The sequence below is a fragment of the Puntigrus tetrazona genome, chromosome 18 (genome assembly GCF_018831695.1).
Source record: "Puntigrus tetrazona isolate hp1 chromosome 18, ASM1883169v1, whole genome shotgun sequence".
Taxonomy (NCBI): Eukaryota; Metazoa; Chordata; class Actinopteri; order Cypriniformes; family Cyprinidae; genus Puntigrus; species Puntigrus tetrazona.
Genome location: NC_056716.1, coordinates 6517159 through 6536025, shown reverse-complemented (window position 1 = coordinate 6536025; position 18867 = coordinate 6517159). Strand labels below are relative to the sequence as shown.

At 36.0% G+C, this 18867-nt stretch overlaps 2 protein-coding genes across 2 annotated transcripts; both read left to right on the top strand.

The window, feature by feature from the left end:
* Nucleotides 1–7360: 7360 nt before the first annotated feature.
* LOC122322985 (extracellular calcium-sensing receptor-like) lies at nt 7361–10961 on the top strand. The gene is made up of 6 exons (XM_043216600.1): nt 7361–7569; nt 7748–8036; nt 8110–8862; nt 8975–9202; nt 9779–9902; nt 10063–10961. Exons 1-6 carry the CDS (start codon nt 7361–7363, stop codon nt 10959–10961), a joined length of 2502 nt encoding a protein of 833 aa, XP_043072535.1.
* A 3145-nt stretch (nt 10962–14106) lies between these two features.
* Nucleotides 14107–18031, top strand: LOC122322936 (extracellular calcium-sensing receptor-like). The gene is made up of 6 exons (XM_043216544.1): nt 14107–14406; nt 14554–14842; nt 14985–15737; nt 16035–16262; nt 16834–16957; nt 17118–18031. Exons 1-6 carry the CDS (start codon nt 14198–14200, stop codon nt 18029–18031), a joined length of 2517 nt encoding a protein of 838 aa, XP_043072479.1. The 5' UTR covers nt 14107–14197.
* Nucleotides 18032–18867: the final 836 nt, after the last annotated feature.

Genomic DNA, 18867 nt, shown 5'->3' with positions numbered 1-18867 from the left:
GTAGAACCATCACTTCCACCACAAAAGAAAGCTTTCTAAGTAATCTTCCTGACTTATCTCAATTCCTTAGCACATCCAATACATCCAAAACTTGATGATATAACAGAAACTATGCACTCTCTTTTTTCTAGCACTTTAGATACAGTTGCTCCTTTGCACTTAAAAAAGATGAAAGAAAACAATCTGACTCCATGGTATAATGAAAACACACGCACCCTAAAGAGAGCAGCCCGGAAAATGGAGCGCAGGTGGAGAAAAACCAAATTAGAAGTATTTCGTATTGCCTGGCGGAAGAGTACCCTGTTATACAGAAAAGCATTAAAAATTGTAGGATCTGATTATTTTTCATCTCTTTTAAAAAAAAAACAAACACAACCCCCGGTATTTATTCAGTACAGTAACTAAATTAACAAAAAATAAAACGTCAACAGGTGCTAATATTCCCCAAGAGTATAGCTGCAATGAGTTCATGAATTTCTTTACTTCTAAGATTGATACCATCAGAGATAAAATTGTAACTATGCAGCCATCAACTACAGTTTCACATCAGATAGTGAGCTTTAGATCCCCTGAGGAAAAATTACACTCTTTCTTCATTATAGGAGAAGAAGACTTGTACAAACTTGTTAAATCATCTAAACCAGCAACATGTTTGACCCTATTCCATCTAAACTATTAAAAGATTTGCTTCCAGAAGTCATAGATCCTATTTTGAACATTATTAATTCATCATTGTCATTAGGGTATGTTGCCAAAACCTTCAAACTGGCTGTAGTTAAGCCTCTTATTAAGGAACCACATCTTGATCCCAAAGACTTGATCCTAGAAAATGTAGTATTCTCACAACTGTATTCCTTTTTAGAAAAAAATGGTGTCTGCAAGGATTTCCAATCAGGTTTTAGACCGTACCATAGTACTGAGACTGCTCTCATTAGAGTTACTAATGACCTGCTTCTATCATCTGATCGTGGTTTTATCTCGTTATTAGTGCTATTAGATCTGAGCGCAGCATTCGATACTCAAAAGAAGTCAAATCCAAAGAAAAAAAAAAACAACAAAATCAGAAATAACAAACAGGGTTGCAGCTTTTTTTCAGGAATTTCAGCGGTCTTGGAAGATTTTGTTCCTGTCACATCTCTGGACTCTTTTGTTATTGTTTTTGTCTCATGTCATGTTCCCTGCCTTTAGTTTGTGTTAATTGTATTATTGTCTTCAGCTGTGTGTGATTAATTTAGTGTTCTACCTGGTGTATTTAAGTCCTGTGATTTCAGTTCCGTTTGTCCGATCTCGTCTTTATTTGCGTGTGATTATTGTTCTATGCATGCATGTATGTATGTATGTATGTATGTATGTATGTATGTATGTATGTATGTATGTATGTAGTTTATTTCATCCCAAAATGTGGATTAAAGCCGTTTATTTTCATTTATACTCGTTGTGAGCTCTCGTGCTTATCACACCCCTGACAGAAGATCGGACCGTACAAAAGTACCAATACAAGTATAGCGGCGTTTATTTTCTTTTATTTTGAAAATGTTTTCCCCCTACAAAGACCCAAACTTCCTCATCCTCCTGCTGGAGCAGGGGGATTGCTCTCTCGAGGAATATACTGAGCTATTCCTCCACCTCGCCAACGACTCCCGTTACCCGAACAGCTTTCTGTGCGGAATTTACTTCCGCGGACTAAACATCTCCAATCAGGCGCAGCTGTCCGGGAGCGGTCCTCGAGAGAGCATTGTCGCTTGCGTTGAGTGGGTGCCCCTCTCAGGATCCAGAGCCCAGCCTAGCACTTCACCGCATGGTCGAGCCCCAGCCTGAGCCCACCGCTGACACAGGTGCGGAGTCGAGCGCGACCACGGACCCATCGTAATCGAAACTGGAATCAAATAATTGTCGTTGTGTGAGGACATGCAAAACACGAAGTTCGCACAACAAAGCAATGCGTCATTCCAAATGACGGAAAAACACCTGTAAACTAAAAATACGGAGAATTCCTTCAGTTAAAAACAGATGTTTTTACTGTATTTTTACGGATTTTTTTACAGTGTAAATGAGGAGGCATCATATCGCTCAAAAGTGAAATATGGAGTTCCTCAAGGCTCACTGCTAGGACCTTTACTTTTCAACCTGTACATGTTACCTCTGGGACCTATGCTTTCAATCTCTAATGCAGAAATATTAATTCATGAGGTTAGATTATTGTAATGCTTTATTGTGTGGTTGTTCTGCACGCTTGATAAGCAAACTTCAGCTAGTCCAAAATGCAGCAGCCAGAGTCCTTACTAGAACTAGGAAGTATGATCATATTAGCCCGGTTCTGTCAACACTGCACTGGCTCCCTATCAAACATCGGATAGATTTTAAAATCTTTTTAATTACCTATAAAGCCCTGAATGGTTTAGCTCCTCAATACTTGAGCGAGCTCTTATCACATTATAGTCCTGCACGTCCGCTGCGTTCTCAAAACTCTGGCCATTTGATAATACATACCTAGAATATCAAAATCAACTGCGGGCGGCAGATCATTTTCCCATCACCTAAACTCTGGAACAATCTCCCTAACTCTGTTCGGGAAGCAGACACACTCTGCCAGATTAAATCTAGATTAAAGACACATCTTTTTAACTTCGCCTACACATAACACCCCAACACAAATGCGATTTTTAGGCTGTATTACTTAGATTAGCTGGAACCGGGAACACTACTCCTAAAATACGATGTACTTGTGACATCGTAAAAAGAATGGCATCTGCGCTAATATTAGTCCTGTCTCTTTCTCAATTTGTTTTCACAGTTCGTATCCAGATTAGATGGTGGATCAGCACCCAGAGATTATGTTCATCAGAGACCAGAAAACCTAGATGCACCCTGTGGACAGATCACCAGATCCTGATGCACACACACATACTAAGTCATTTACACTATCTGACACAGCTGCGTTTAAAATTGAACTGGAGGTTAAGTGCTGGGCGTCCGGTCAGAGGAGAACTGACCCCAACTGAGTCTGGTTTCTCCCAAGGTTTTTTTTTCTCCATTCTGTATGCATGGGGTTTTGTTTCCTTGCCGCTGTCGCCTCTGGCTTGCTTTGTTGGGGACACTTAACTTCTAGTGATTATCGTTGAATTGATTACAGAGACCGCCTCTGCATTTAATAACAAATTGGTCACTCTCGTCATTATACATCCCTGTAATTGTACTCTTCTACCTTATACCGTACAGTGCTTTGATGCAACCTGTGTTGTTAAAAGCGCTATATAAATAAAAATTATTGATTGATTGATAATAAATAATAGTATAGCAGATATGTTAATTCACAAATGTGAAAATATTATGCAATATCTTGATTAAGAGAGGTAGGATACACAAACACAGAGCTCCATTTTACAAGTAGTTGAGTGCACAAGTCTTTTAAGCATGTTCATTTTTCAGTCTATGTGAGACTAGCGTTTAGGATCACTGCATGGTAACTGTCTATGTCATGCGCATTCGCTGTTCTTCTGCTCAATCTGCTAGTGTTTATCAAAAAGTGTTGCATTGCTGTGGACATCCCCTTCTGAATTGGGCAGGGGATTGCCTGTATTCGTCATAAGGTTGCATGGACCAAATCAAGATAAATACATTGTGCCACACCTAATATATATACATTTATTTAAACATATTAATATACATACATACATATATGCTATACAAACAAACAAAAGACAGATAAGTCAGATTTGTGACTAATCTGTCTTTTAATTTTAATAATAATTATGCATTCCAATTAACCTCAATCCAAATGCAGTTGCTTTTTTTGGACTAGGCTAAAAAAAAAGCTAACACAGTTAAAACGTTAGCATAATAAAAGCATGATTTTTGAGAAAAACACAACAACAAAAAACAATACAACAACAACAACAACAACAATAAAAATGTTATCTGTTTTTGCAAATTAACTCTTCATATGTATATATAACAAAATATATGGGTGAGTGGCTTCATTGCATCAGATATTTGCACAGATGATTGGTCGACTTTGGGTTTGCGGTCTCTAAATTAGAATACCAACTCACCAAGTTAAAGGAATAGTTCACCCAAAAATTTAAATTACCCCATATTTTACTCACCCTGACGCCATCCTAGTTGTATATGATTTTCTTCTTTTAGTCTGAGGTTTTACAAAAATGTCTCTTGGCTCTTCCAAGCTTGGTAATGTGGGTGGATAGCAGCCATTATTTTAAAGCTCTTTGAACTGGATATGTCTGCAAATACTGCAAAGTAACAGCAACCTATACAACGGTAGGGGGTTATCCCATGTCCTGTGAAGTAGATCAATGGGTTTTTGTGAAAATATTTCTAGTTTTATAATTATAATGTAAATGACTGAGTGAGTGCTGAGGTCCGGCTTCTTTACTGACATCTGACTTGACGTATGACATATGACGTAAGTTGCGTCATATGTCAACTCATAGATCAGCCAAGAAGCTGGAACTTGGCATTCTCATAGAAAATAACATTAGGCAGTTATTTACGTTATAAATTTAAAACTAGAAATAAAAAAACCCATTGATCTGCTGTGACATGTTATAACCCCTGAAAAGGTATTACTATATTACTATATGAAAAATATTTATATTGCATTACTTGTGGATATGTCTGATTTATGGAGCTTCAAAATAATGCTCAAAACCAACCCACCTTCTTAAACCTGAAAATTCTAAATGTGAAGTTACCTGTGTAGAAAAAAAGGTTTTGTGCTACAGGTCAAGGTCAAAGAAGGTTGAAGGAGCTCATGAAGGTTGTCCTTTTAGTCAAAATCAGCTAAGTCATATTTGTAAAATAATATGTTAAATTTAAGCTTGTTTCAGATTTTGGAATGTTTGGCACAGGAGACCATTCTGTTATATTTTTTCTTCTGTTTAAAAAGCTTGGTGTTGACTGATTTACATACAATGTCCATTGTATTGACAAGCACACTTGGGACATTAACTTTATTGACTTTATATGACTGGTAAGAGCCCTATTGTCACGTTTGGTGGTTTGACGCAATGAACACTTGAGAAGTAAAATAAACTTAAATGGATTTAATCTTTTTAATAGGAAAAAATAAATATATACAAGCAGGCAGGCAGGCAGGCAGGCAAAACATAAACCACATCGGTAACCTCGACGATCAGACCAACGTGAACTCAAAACACACAGGACTAAATACACGACGTAATTGACTAAACTGACGAGACCCGGCTGATGAAGACAATTATACAATTAACTAGAACTAAAGGCAGGGCACACAGAGCACATAACACGAGACAAAAACAACAATAAAGAGTCCAGAGACGTGACACCTATATTATCTTATTATATTAAGGGAAACTATTAATAAAATGTCGGATTTTGTCATGAAAGATTATGCATGCACTTAATATGGCAAGGAGAAAATAAATGGCCTTTCAGTAGGTCAAATGACTTGGAAACATTTGTGTGCAGTATTAAGTGCAGTATTAAGTCATATAAATGTAATTTCCCAGCAAGACAATTGTATCTGTTGAGCAAAAAAATTATGTTAAGCCCCGGTCACAATCATTTAAAATGTTCAAGCCACACTGTGAAACATAACTCTGTGTACACACTGGTTTGCAGTGATGTGCGACACAACAAATCCCAGACAGTAAACTTAAGTAAGTACTTAAGGTGACCAATCAAGCGTTTAAAGAGCACTGTTGCTAAGAGTCTATTAAAAGGGCTGCAAGGATGACCTAACAACTAACTTAGCCATAAGGGCAATCACATGATGTGACCCTTTAATGAGGGAAACAATGCCAAGAACAAACACAGAGGCAGAAATGAGAGAGGCCACACGGGAGGTAGAACACTGCCAAGCTCAGCCACAAAAGAAACCTCCAGAGTTCTTGGCACTCAGTTCGAGAGAAGGACTCACATGGTCAGTGGCAAGCTCATAGACAATCCTCTTGTAGTAAGGGGAGCACTGCCAACCTCTTAAGGGCAGCCTTGACTGCACACTGAGCTTCAGGAGAAGAGTTTTTAGTTCTCAGGATAGAACTAAGTTGGAGTGGCTCCAGAAGTGGCCCGTGGATACCCTTTCCTCAGTGAAAAGAGAATTGCCAACCAAAAAAAACAGCGTACCGAAGGAGGGAACGGAGATGTTTAGTTATTGACTGACATCATGGGATCCTGCTCGTAAGCCCAATCGCCTCTGATCTTAAGAGAAAAGACCAATAAGGATTGGCTTGTGGTATTCTTAGGACAAGCCCCTCCCTTACATACGGGTAGATAAGATGGTAGCGTGCAATGACTATTCCGGTTTATGCTAAGGAGCCGAGAGCTTATTCGACACCTAGCGTGGATCAGGTTAGTGGCAAGAGGGACGTAACGTCTCTGTTCTCTCCTTCAGGTAACTAGCGTTACACAAGTAACTGTTCCCTTTCAGTCAGTCACTAAGGCGTTATGACATTGACTGAAGTCAATAAAAACATCACAATCTTAACCATGTCATGTAGCTGAGGTACAAATGCTGACAGGCTACAGTGTCAGACAAATGAGACTCAACACGTAACCATCCCAATGCCTTGGGGGCCGGCTGGAGTGAGCCCGCCAGGGATGCCTGATTCTTCAGAAGCATAGGATGGGGGCAGAGCACACTTAATAGTAGTGAGAATACAGAAGATTGAACAAGGGCAAACTAAGCAATAGTGCTTACGCAATAAAAACTGCTACTTGCACTTGTTTGTTGCATTGGATCCAAAATACTTGGCATAGCATTCTGTTGTTTTTGCCATGAAGAATATTTTAAAGCTTTCATTCAGTTTATCAGGTATAATATGATAATATGATAATGATATATTGAATATATTTGAATAACATAATCAGAACATATTTTTCATGTTAAATGTGTCTTATTGTGTCTCAATCACTTTTATCATTATTGTGTTTGTGTGATTATTTGTGTGTACATATATATAGACCTACAATTAATAGGGTTACAGAAGTATTTTACTCAGGAAATATTTAGAGGATTTCTACATTTGTTCAAACATTGAGTAAAAATTACTAAAATTCTGATACCCAAAGAGGCCAATATTGCATTATATCCTTGACTAAAATGACAAATATGTAAAAACAAAACAAAACAAAAATCCCACAAACACAATTATTTCTCTATTAGAGGCCACCAATTTCATTTTGTCCATTACAAGGTTGAAAATAGAAAAAAGGTTCTACAATTTGAAAGACAAAAACAACAACAACAACAAAAACATCTGTGTTCATTGGCTCTCACCGATGCATATTAATGTGTGCAGAGGTACAAATCATGTATCAAAGAATTACCATTTGGAAGATGCATCTGAAGCTAATAACAGGGATGTTAATCTTTTTCTACATACTCCTATTTTTGCATTGCTTTCATACAAGGGTGGATAATACAGTTTGTCGTATGACTGGAGACTCTAAATATCCTCTGCTGTCTAAGGATGGAGACTTTACTATTGGAACACTTTTTGCAATTCACAGTAAAGAAACATTACCATCATTTGAGTTTAGACAAAAACCTCAACATCTGTTTTGTTCCAGGTTTGTTGCATTAGGTAGATAGTTCATTTGATGATGATGGTGATAATAATAATAATAATAATAATAATAATAATAATATTATTATTATTATTATTATTATTATTATTATTATTATTATTATTATTATTATTATTATTGTTGTTATTGCTCACACTTAAGTGGTTACATGTTTCCACAGTGTAAATCTGAGAGATTTTCGGATGGCTCAAATCATGATCTTTGCCATTGAGGAGATTAACAGAAGTAACAGTTTGCTACCGAATGTTTCTATTGGCTACAAAATCTATGATACTTGTGGATCAAGACTCTCTTCTATGAGTGCAACTATGGCCTTAATGAATGGTCATGATATTGCAGCATATGAAATGTGCAATCAACAGTCTCCTATACATGCTATCATAGGAGAAACAGAGTCTTCTGCCACAGTGATTCTGTCCAGAACTACAGGACCTTTTAAAATTCCAGTGGTAAGGATCATTAAACGGTTAAAGCTTAACAAAATAGCCATACTAATGACATAAACTGTTCTTTAATTTTTAGATAAGTCCATCAGCCACATGTGAATGTCTTAATAGGAAACAATACCCAACATTTTTCAGGACAATTGCTAGTGATTACCATCAAAGCAGAGCACTTGCACAAATAGTCAAGCACTTTGGCTGGTCTTGGGTTGGAGCTGTGAACAGTGACAATGACTATGGAAACAATGGAATGGCCATATTTTTGAAAGCAGCCCAGGAGGAGGGGATTTGTGTGGAGTACTCTGTGAAATTTTACAGGACAGAGATGGAAAAACTTCAAAAAGTTGTAGACATAATAAAAAAAGGCACTGCAAAAGTAATTGTTGTGTTTCTTTCCCATGTTGAGATGGGCAATCTTCTTGATGTACTAAATATTGAGAACATTAAAGACATACAAATGATAGGAGTGGAGGCTTGGATAACTGCAAAAAGTTTGATGTCTCAAAACAATTTTCATGTTCTGCGAGGATCACTAGGGTTTGCAGTTAGAAAAATCTATATTGAAGGGTTTGCAGAATACATTATTAATGAGTTCTGGAATACAGCCTTTCCATGCTCACAAATTGAAAGGAATTCTTCTGAACATGGATTAAATTGCAATGGATTACAAGACTTGCTTGAAGTGAAAAATTTCAATGAAGATATCTCTGAACAAAGATATTCAAGCAACGTCTACAAAGCAGTTTATGCTGTGGCTCATTCACTACACAGTCTACTCAACTGTAAAGAACAATGGGGTTGTGAGAACAGTTTGATAGTACCACCATATAAGGTAAGGAATTAAGAAAGAAAGAAAACCATGCAACAAGAGGTTAATGAGCAAAAAAGGGTTTATCACATGCATTTGAACACTTAATACATGCCAATTTTTTTTGTTTTTCCAGGTGGTTGAGGCTCTTAAAAAGGTAGATTTTACTATAAAGACAGGAGATCGTGTGTGGTTTGATAGCACTGGTGCAGTTATAGCCCAATATGAAGTTGTGAACTGGCAGCAGGACTTAGATGGATCAATACAGTTTAAACCAGTGGGATACTATGATGCTTCTCTACCTCCTGACCAGCGCTTTGTACTCAACACTGAAAATATTATTTGGGCTGGGGGACAGCTGGAGGTAAATGCCAGTGAACAGAGTTACATTTTTAAAGTGTTTAAGTTCAAATAGCCCACCTTGTTGGCAGAGGCTATTTACACTAACTCTGCCCACCAATTGTTTTTCTCAATTTTCTAATTTTAAATCACATCAGAAAATATTTTTTTTTCAAGAAATTACTACATTACTGACGTACAGATAATTGCCACTATTTGTAATACGTAGTATAAATAGCATTTGCACTTAGTGTAAATAGCATCTAATTGCTATTTATGCTTGAGCCACTTTTCCATCGACATTAACTGGAACAATTTGTCGCAGGAACTTTTTAGGCAAATAGTCTGGTGACCTAGGTCTGTAAAAACAAATATTGCTATTTTCAATTTGTATATATATATATATATATATATATATATATATATATATATATATATATATATATATATATATATATATATATATATATAATTAAATTCCTAATAATAAAAAAATACAAATAAAATAAGGGAAAACTTCAAATGTCTGTTTGATTCCCAAACAATATTAGCTACACAAATTCCAGTACAAATAAATGTATGATGTATTGTGTCCATGTAGAAGCCAAGTTCTGTGTGCAGTGAGAGCTGTCCTCCAGGAACTAGGAAGGCTACACAGAAAGGAAGACCTGTCTGCTGTTATGACTGTATTCCATGTGCAGAAGGAGAAATCAGTAATGAGACAGGTAATCTACAGTCATTTTCAAAGTACCAAAAAAAACTGGTTAGTTGTTTTTTTTGCATTTTCCTTTTATTTTTAAGAATGCAGTATCTTATAAAGCGACTTTTTGAAATAAATAATTTTCCTTTTGTTTCTAATTATAGCAAACATCACTTTCTTTTCAGATTCAATTAACTGCAAGCAGTGTCCAATTGAATATTGGTCTAACGCTGAGAAAAATAATTGCATTCTTAAGGCTGTAGAGTTTCTTTCATTTACAGAAGTTATGGGACTGGTGCTAGTATTTTTCTCACTGTTTGGAGCAGGATTAACTGGGCTGGTGGCCATTTTGTTTTATAGCAGAAAAAACACCCCTATAGTAAAAGCCAACAACTCAGAGCTGAGCTTCCTGTTGCTCTTCTCACTGACTCTGTGTTTTCTCTGTTCTCTTACTTTCATTGGTCGACCCACTGAGTGGTCCTGTATGTTGCGTCATACAGCATTTGGGATCACTTTTGTTCTCTGTATCTCCTGTGTTCTGGGTAAAACAATAGTTGTGTTAATGGCCTTCAAGGCTACTCTTCCAGGAAATAATGTCATGAAATGGTTTGGGCCTTATCAACAGAGGCTCAGTGTTCTTGCATTTACACTTATACAAGTTCTTATTTGTGTGCTTTGGCTAACATTAGCTCCTCCTTTACCCCACAAAAATATTAAGTATTATAAGGAAAAGATCATTCTTGAGTGCAGTCTGAATTCTATTATAGGTTTCTGGGTTGTTTTAGGTTACATTGGCCTGTTGGCTACCTTGTGCTTTATTCTGGCTTTTTTAGCTCGCACACTGCCTGATAACTTCAATGAAGCTAAATTCATTACGTTCAGTATGCTTATATTCTGTGCTGTATGGGTCACATTTATTCCAGCTTATATCAGTTCACCTGGAAAATTTACTGTAGCTGTGGAAATTTTTGCCATTTTAGCTTCAAGCTTTGGTTTATTATTCTGCATATTTGGACCTAAATGTTATATCATTCTGTGTAAGCCTGAAAAGAATAAAAAACAACATATTATGAGGTCATTTTAATCCAAGCCCAATTAAGAATATATATATATATATATATATATATATATATATATATATATATATATGTATATATATATATATATATATATATATATATATATATATATATATATATATATATTAACAAAGGTACTAGAAACATGAAGCCTGACCAAAACAATCTTTAGTTCTCAATTGTAATGCAAATTACATGCAACTAATTGAAACTAATAAATGCTATATATTCAACATCAATCAACCAATCAATCAATCATTTTTATTTATATAGCGCTTTTAACAACACAGGTTGCATCAAAGCACTGTACAGTATAATGTAGAAGAGTACAATGACAGGGATGTATAATGACGAGAGTGACCAATTTGATATTATATGCAGAGACGGTCTCTGTAGTCAATTCGACGATAATCACTAGAAGTTAAGTGTCCCCAACAAAGCAAGCCAGAGGCGACAGCGGCAAGGAAACAAAACCCCATGCATACAGAATGGAGAAAAAAAAAAACTTGGGAGAAACCAGACTCAGTCGCCCAGCACTTAACTTCTTCCAGTTCAATTTTAAACGCAGCTGTGTCAGGTAGTGTAAATGACTTAGTGTGTGCGTGTGTGTGTGTGTGTGTGTGCATCAGGATATAAAGCTTTGAAACACATGAGTTATGTGAAAAAGGCTAGGATGTTTATTCTTGCTGGATTGTCCTATTTCTTTCATTGCCTCTTTCTTAAAAAAAAGATATATAAATAATATAAAATAATAATAGTAATAAAAAAAATAGGGACGCAAGTTCAGGAGGATAAATAGAAATAAAGAAATATACAGGGTGTGATCACAGCTGTCTTTATCGCTGTCATATAAAGAAAAAAAACAACAACAGCCAAAATCTCAGCAAATATTTGCCTCAAAGACATTTCTATAAGAGAACAGAAAGCTTGAAATGACAATTGTGCTTTTCAAATTCTAAATATCCATATGACACTAAAAAATCCACATCATCTCCATAAACAATATAAGGGGATCATCTCTGTATGTTTGTTTCTGGAAGACACACTGAGAGGAATAAACCAGAATTTATCTCAGAAGAAGAACACCATCACACAGTTTGATCCAGTGGAGGATATCATTCTGATGAGCAGCCTAAGATTACATGCATCTGTTATTGTGACATACATATTTTACTAATTAGACTTTTTTCCAAACTATAATTCATACATAATACATTTTCAAATATGTGTCATTTTGTTGTTTTACAAATGTATTAAAACGCCAGGATGCTTGTGTAATGTTTTATAAAAATGTGTTATTAGTCTATAAATGCTGGCAAAGAGATGTTCAAGTTACTGTTCAATGTAGCATCAGTTCATCTTGGGAACAACAGATACAAGTCCTGCACAGTGGCCAGAGGGATTTTGAGCCATCCTTCTTGCAGAATAGTGGCCAGGTCACTACGTGATGCTGATGGAGGAAAACGTTTCCACACTCACTCCTCCAAAACACCCCAAAGTGGCTCTAATATTTAGATCTGGTGACTGTACAGGTCATGGGAAATGTTCAACTTCACTTTCATGTTCATCAAACCACTCTGTGACCAGTCTTGCTGTATGTATTGGTGCATTATCATTCTGATACATGGCACAACCTTCAGGATACAATCTTTAAACCATTGGGTGCACATGGTCCCCCAGAATGGTTCGGTAGTCCTTGACAGTGACTCAACCATCTAGCACAATTATTGGGCCTAGGGAATGCCATGATATTGCAGCCCAAACCATCACAGATCCACCCCCATGCTACACTCAGGGCATGCAACAGTCTGGGGGGTACTCTTCTTTTGGCTTCTCCACACCATAACTCCATGCGTATTGACCCTGTCGAGCTCCCAACACAGAGTTTTGGTGGAAACAGGAGAGTTGAGATGCACATTTAATTCTGCAGTGAGTTGGGCAGCTGTGGTTTTATGTTTTTTGGTTACAATCCGGGTCTTGAAACGTCACAAAGACTTGCTGTCTGGGTCACAGATGCACCAGCGAGACATGCGCCAACAATTTGTCATCTTTTGAACCCATAAATTTGTTTGCATTGACATATTTTAAGCAAAACTATACTATTACTCTGCTAATTAAACCTCCACACTCTGCTCTTTCTTTCTGGTGAAATGTGCAATCAATGAAGATTTAGCCATGAATCCTCTAACACTAGGTATGTATTAAAATATTCAGAATTAGGTTCAGAATTAAAATATCCATGGAGTATTGCTAAAAATTAAGGCTCTGTCTATATATGTTAGATATATACCCTACAGCAAATCCAACCCTAAGCCTACTCAAAAAGTGTTAACAAATGCAAACCTGATATAAGAAAGCATTTTTTTTTTGTGCAACTATGCCTTCCTTTTAAACAGATTTGAACTGTTCTGTCAAATCTTAGTATCACGGGATTCTAACCTGAGCTCCTCGCCTCTCAAGTACGTCTCCGTACTCCATGAGCTACCGAACAAACCTGCTTTTGGATATGTGTGATGCTAATGTTCAAAAGCATCAGTTCCCTTTCAGTCGGTCACTCCGAGTCACGTCGGATGACTGACGAATTGAGATCCCAATTCGCCGGTCATCCGACGTGACGTCTCAGTTCCCTTCTTCAGGGAACGAGGGTTACATACGTAACCGAGACATTTTCGAATATCCTAGCCTATTAAAATTGGTTTAAAGTAATAACATGATATTCGTCAAGTAATTGTGTAAAAATTATGCTTTAATCTACACTGTAAATTTGTGGAAAAAAATGACAGAGTTTTATTGCCTCTAGTGTTCAATTATTTTGGAAACTGCAGTAATATTTACTTATTGTTATTGGTATGCATCTTGTGTCTAGCTAAAAAGTGTGCCAAGGTAAGTTTATGCCATGAGACCAGGTAGCCTAGAACTATGCGGAGTAAAAGCACCTGTAGTTGCCAATGGCAAATATATATTTTCCATTATAAATTTCAGCAAACTGAAAAAGTATGTAAATAGAATGTGTATGAGAATATAAAGTGAATAGACTAATTTATATTACTACCTTAAATTATAAAATGCGAAACCATTTTTTTTATGTGACTCTATTCAAGATCTGATTGACCTGACTCATGATCTGCCTTGTGAGTTCATTGGCTATTTTCACAATCATTCATCCACATTAATCACATTTATAAAAGTGCAAATAAGTCAAAGATGCATTTGGTAGTCAGAGTTGAACTCAATCATTAGGATGCTTGTTTTTCTTTACACATTTTTACTTTTCCATCATCTTCATACAAAGGCGGAAAACACTGTTTGCCACCTTATGGGAGACCCTAAGTACCCGCTGTTATCTAAGGATGGAGACATAACTATAGGAGCAGTGCTTTCAATCCACAGTGAAGAAACATTACCATCATTTGAGTTTATAAAAAAACCTCAACGTTTGTTTTGTTCTAGGTTTGTTATATTACATGCATTTGGTAAAAAACTGTCTAAAATTTATTGTAAAATATATAAATACAATTAAACATTTTAAAACATGTGAATGTTTATAAAAATACATAGAAACATTGATTACACTGAAATGAATATATGTTTCTGCAGTGTAAATGTAAGAGATTTTCGTCTTGCTCAAATCATGATCTTTGCCATTGAGGAGATTAACAGAAGTGACAGTTTGCTCCCAAATGTATCTGTTGGCTACAGAATCTATGATACTTGTGGATCAAGACTGTCTTCTATGAGTGCCACCATGGCATTGATGAATGGTCATGATATATCAGCAGAGGACAGATGTAATGGACAGTCTCCAGTGCATTCTATTATAGGAGAAACAGAATCTTCAACCACAGTGATTCTGGCCAGAAATACAGGACCTTTTAAAATTCCAGTGGTAAGGAGCAATAACATTAAAGATTTGACTTAACCATTGTATATATATATATATATATATATATATATATATATATATATATATATATATATATATATATATATATATATATATATACATTGATTATGTTCTTTTTTTACAGATAAGTCCCTCTGCCACATGTGAATGTCTCAGTAATAGGAAATATTACCCATCATTTTTCAGGACAATTGCTAGTGATTACCATCAAAGCAGAGCACTTGCACAAATAGTCAAGCACTTTGGCTGGTCTTGGGTTGGAGCTGTGAACAGTGACAATGACTATGGAAACAATGGAATGGCCATATTTTTGAAAGCAGCCCAGGAAGAGGGGATTTGTGTGGAGTACTCTGTGAAATTCTACCGAACAGAGTCTGAAAAGTTAAAAAAAGTTGTAGACACAATAAAAAGAGGCACTGCAAAAGTAATTGTTGTGTTTCTTTCCCATTTTGAGATGGGAAAGCTGCTTGATGTGCTAAATAATGAGAATATTACAGACCTCCAAGTGATAGGTGTGGAGGCATGGATAACTGCAAAGAGCTTGATAACTCCAAACAGCTTCCGTGTGCTGGGAGGGTCACTAGGGTTTGCAGTAAGAAAAATCAACATTGAAGGGTTTGCAGAATACATTGTTAAAGAATTCTGGGACACAGCCTTTCCATGCTCACAAAAGGAAGGGAATTCTAAATTTGCATTAAATTGCAGTCAATTTCAGGATCTACTTGCATTGAAAAATTACAAAGAAGATGTGTTGGAGCAAAGCTATTCAAGCAACGTCTACAAAGCAGTTTATGCTGTGGCTCATTCACTACACATTATGCTTAACTGTGAAGGAAGAAGTAGTTGTGTGGAGGGTGTGACCATTCCCCCACATAAGGTAAAGTATTGAGAGACTTTTTTTTTTCAGGGGTGGAGGCAATTCTCTATGTAACACACAAACTTTCAAAAGTATTTATATCTTTATACAACCAATCAAAATGGCACATTAAGTTTGGATTCAATCTTTTATGTTTAATGTGAATTAAACATGAAATTAATCTCGCTGCCAATTACTTTCAGGCTAGAATATTATGGCAAAGGTGTTTGCTACGTTAGACAAATGTTTGCTTACTTGAGATGTGTTTGTGATTACTGTACTTCATTATTCATATTATCAAAATTGTTTTTTTGACAGGTGGTTGAGGCTCTTAAAAATGTACATTTCACTACAAAGATGGGGGATTATTTGTGGTTTGACAGCACTGGTGCAGTTGTAGCCCAATATGAAGTTATAAACTGGCAGCAGGATGCAAATGGATCAATCCAATTTACACCAGTAGGTTACTATGATGCCTCACTGCCTCCTGACCAGCGCTTTATGATAAAGACTGACAAGATTATTTGGGCTGGAGAACAGTTAGAGGTAAATAGCAATAAACACATAGTTCAGCTTTTACCACAAGGTAAAAATCTAAAGATAAAATGAATGTTTTTTTTTTTTTTTTTTTTTTTTCAAAATGCTTGGTCAGTTTTTGAAGCTATTGCTCTTCTCAGAAATTTGCACACGTCAAAAGTTTTCAAAGCACATTTCTTTAAAAAAAAACTTTACTTTTCTAAAAAAAATGTTTTTGCATAGTTACTCTACACACAAACATACAACAATTAGCCACAAACTACACATGGATGTGAAAATGTAAACCACTACTCTTGTGTGTCTTTTGGTTGTTCAGAGTGCACTGAAGCACACAAGTCATATGCCATAGCACTCTTACATACTACTGTATTTTCTAAATGAGAACATGGTGGAACTTGCACAAAATTATGCCATTTTTGTGTAGATCTTAGTAAAAAAACAAACAAACATTGTAGCCTGTATACAAACAGGTGAAATGTGTCAAAAGTTTTGAGAAATGTGTCTTCGGGAAATGTGTCTTCGAAATGTTCTTGTCAACAAATCACTACAAATGACTGTATGATGTATTGTGTCCATGTAGAAGCCAAACTCTGTGTGCAGTGAGAGCTGTCCTCCAGGAACTAGGAAAGCAGTACAGAAAGGAAGACCTGTCTGCTGTTATGACTGTATTTCATGTGCAGAAGGAGAAATCAGTAATGAGACAGGTAAACCTCAGACCATCTCAAAGTACCAAAGAAAAATGGTTAGTTGTTTTTTCTGCATTTTCCTTTTGCTTTTAAGCATGCAGGTTCTTATTAAGAGACTCTTTAAATTAAATAATTTCCCTTTTGTATCTAACTATAGTGAATATTACTTCTTTTTCAGATTCAATTAACTGCAAGCAGTGTTCAGGTGAATACTGGTCTAATGCTGAGAAAAATAATTGTGTTATTAAGGCTACAGAGTTTCTGTCATTCACAGAAGTTATGGGAATAGTGCTAGTCTTTTTCTCGTTGTTTGGAGCAGGATTAACTTTGCTGGTGGCCATTCTGTTTTACAGTAAGAAAGACACCCCTATAGTAAAAGCCAACAACTCTGAGCTCAGCTTCCTGCTGCTCTTCTCATTGACTCTGTGTTTTCTCTGTTCTCTTACTTTCATTGGTCGGCCCACTGAGTGGTCCTGTATGTTGCGTCACACAGCATTTGGGATCACTTTTGTTCTCTGTATCTCTTGTGTTTTGGGTAAAACAATAGTTGTGTTAATGGCCTTCAAGGCTACACTTCCAGGAAGTAATGTCATGAAATGGTTTGGGCCTGCGCAACAACGATTCAGTGTTCTAGCCTTTACACTTATACAGGTTCTTATCTGTGTGCTTTGGTTAACATTATCTCCTCCTTTACCTCACAAAAATATTAATTATTATAAAGAAAAGATCATTCTTGAGTGCAGTCTGGGTTCTACTATAGGTTTCTGTGCTGTGCTGGGTTATATTGGCCTATTGGCTGTTTTGTGCTTTATTCTGGCTTTTCTGGCTCGCACACTGCCTGATAATTTCAATGAAGCTAAATTCATTACATTCAGTATGCTAATATTCTGTGCTGTATGGATTACATTTATTCCATCTTATATCAGTTCTCCTGGAAAACTTACTGTAGCTGTTGAGATTTTTGCCATTTTAGCCTCAAGCTTTGGTTTACTATTCTGCATATTTGCGCCAAAATGTTATATCATTCTGTGTAATCCTGAGCAAAATACTAAGCAACATATGATGGGGAAATATCAATCCAAGCCCTATTAGGAATTCAAAATGCATACAGAAAAGATATTATATAAAGTCCCAGTTTATATTGTGTCCCTAATACCTGTGTACTTACATAGTAAATAGATGTGTATGTAGTTTGTAACCACAGTACACATTGGTAAATAGTATCTACAGCTGTAATAAATTTCTAATTTTGTAATTTGTAACTTTTTTCTCTTCATTAAGTACTTGTATAAGTTACACTTAATATAAAGTGAAATATACGGTACATCAACCACAATTTTTATGTAAAGCTTAATTTACTGTCCGCTGCTGTGTAACATCAGAGTAACTACATGGTAAATTCATAGAAATTGTCTACTTAATATAAAGTGTAAAAAGTCATGTTAGTCATGTTATATATTTGTACTTTCATTACCAAAATGTGTGGTCACCAATGTCCTGTTAAATATTTGTACTTACATATTATCTTCGGTGGGTCTGTTATATGTGTGCAGTTACACAAACATTAAAGCTGTAGATACTATATACCAATGTATACACTACAATTACATACTATATACACATCTAGTTATTAAGCAAGTACACATCTAGTTACTATGCAAGGACAGCTGCTTTGAAACGTTGTACAATGTGTAAAGAAGATTTTTTTTGTTTGTTTGTTTTGTCTTTGCTTCTCGCTGCACTGCAATATTTCTTCTTCTTCTTTGAAGAAAATTAATTGCTGAAATGATAAATGGATGACTTGTACAAGGAAAATAAAATCTACATTTGTGTCAGGTAATTTATTATGTAAAATGACTGCTGACTTAAAAAATCACTTTAATTATATTGTAATATAGCAGTCTACATGCTATGGCATTCAGAATCTT

Bases quoted from the DNA above. Each gene is read 5' to 3' on its own strand.
- LOC122322985 (XM_043216600.1), top strand. From the start codon at position 7,361: ATGTTAATCTTTTTCTACATACTCCTATTTTTGCATTGCTTTCATACA. The intron at 7,570-7,747 runs GTTTGTTGCATT...ATGTTTCCACAG, and splicing joins CAACATCTGTTTTGTTCCAG to TGTAAATCTGAGAGATTTTC. The intron at 8,863-8,974 runs GTAAGGAATTAA...TTGTTTTTCCAG, and splicing joins TGATAGTACCACCATATAAG to GTGGTTGAGGCTCTTAAAAA.
- LOC122322936 (XM_043216544.1), top strand. From the start codon at position 14,198: ATGCTTGTTTTTCTTTACACATTTTTACTTTTCCATCATCTTCATACA. The intron at 14,407-14,553 runs GTTTGTTATATT...ATGTTTCTGCAG, and splicing joins CAACGTTTGTTTTGTTCTAG to TGTAAATGTAAGAGATTTTC. The intron at 16,263-16,833 runs GTAAATAGCAAT...GTGTCCATGTAG, and splicing joins GGGCTGGAGAACAGTTAGAG to AAGCCAAACTCTGTGTGCAG.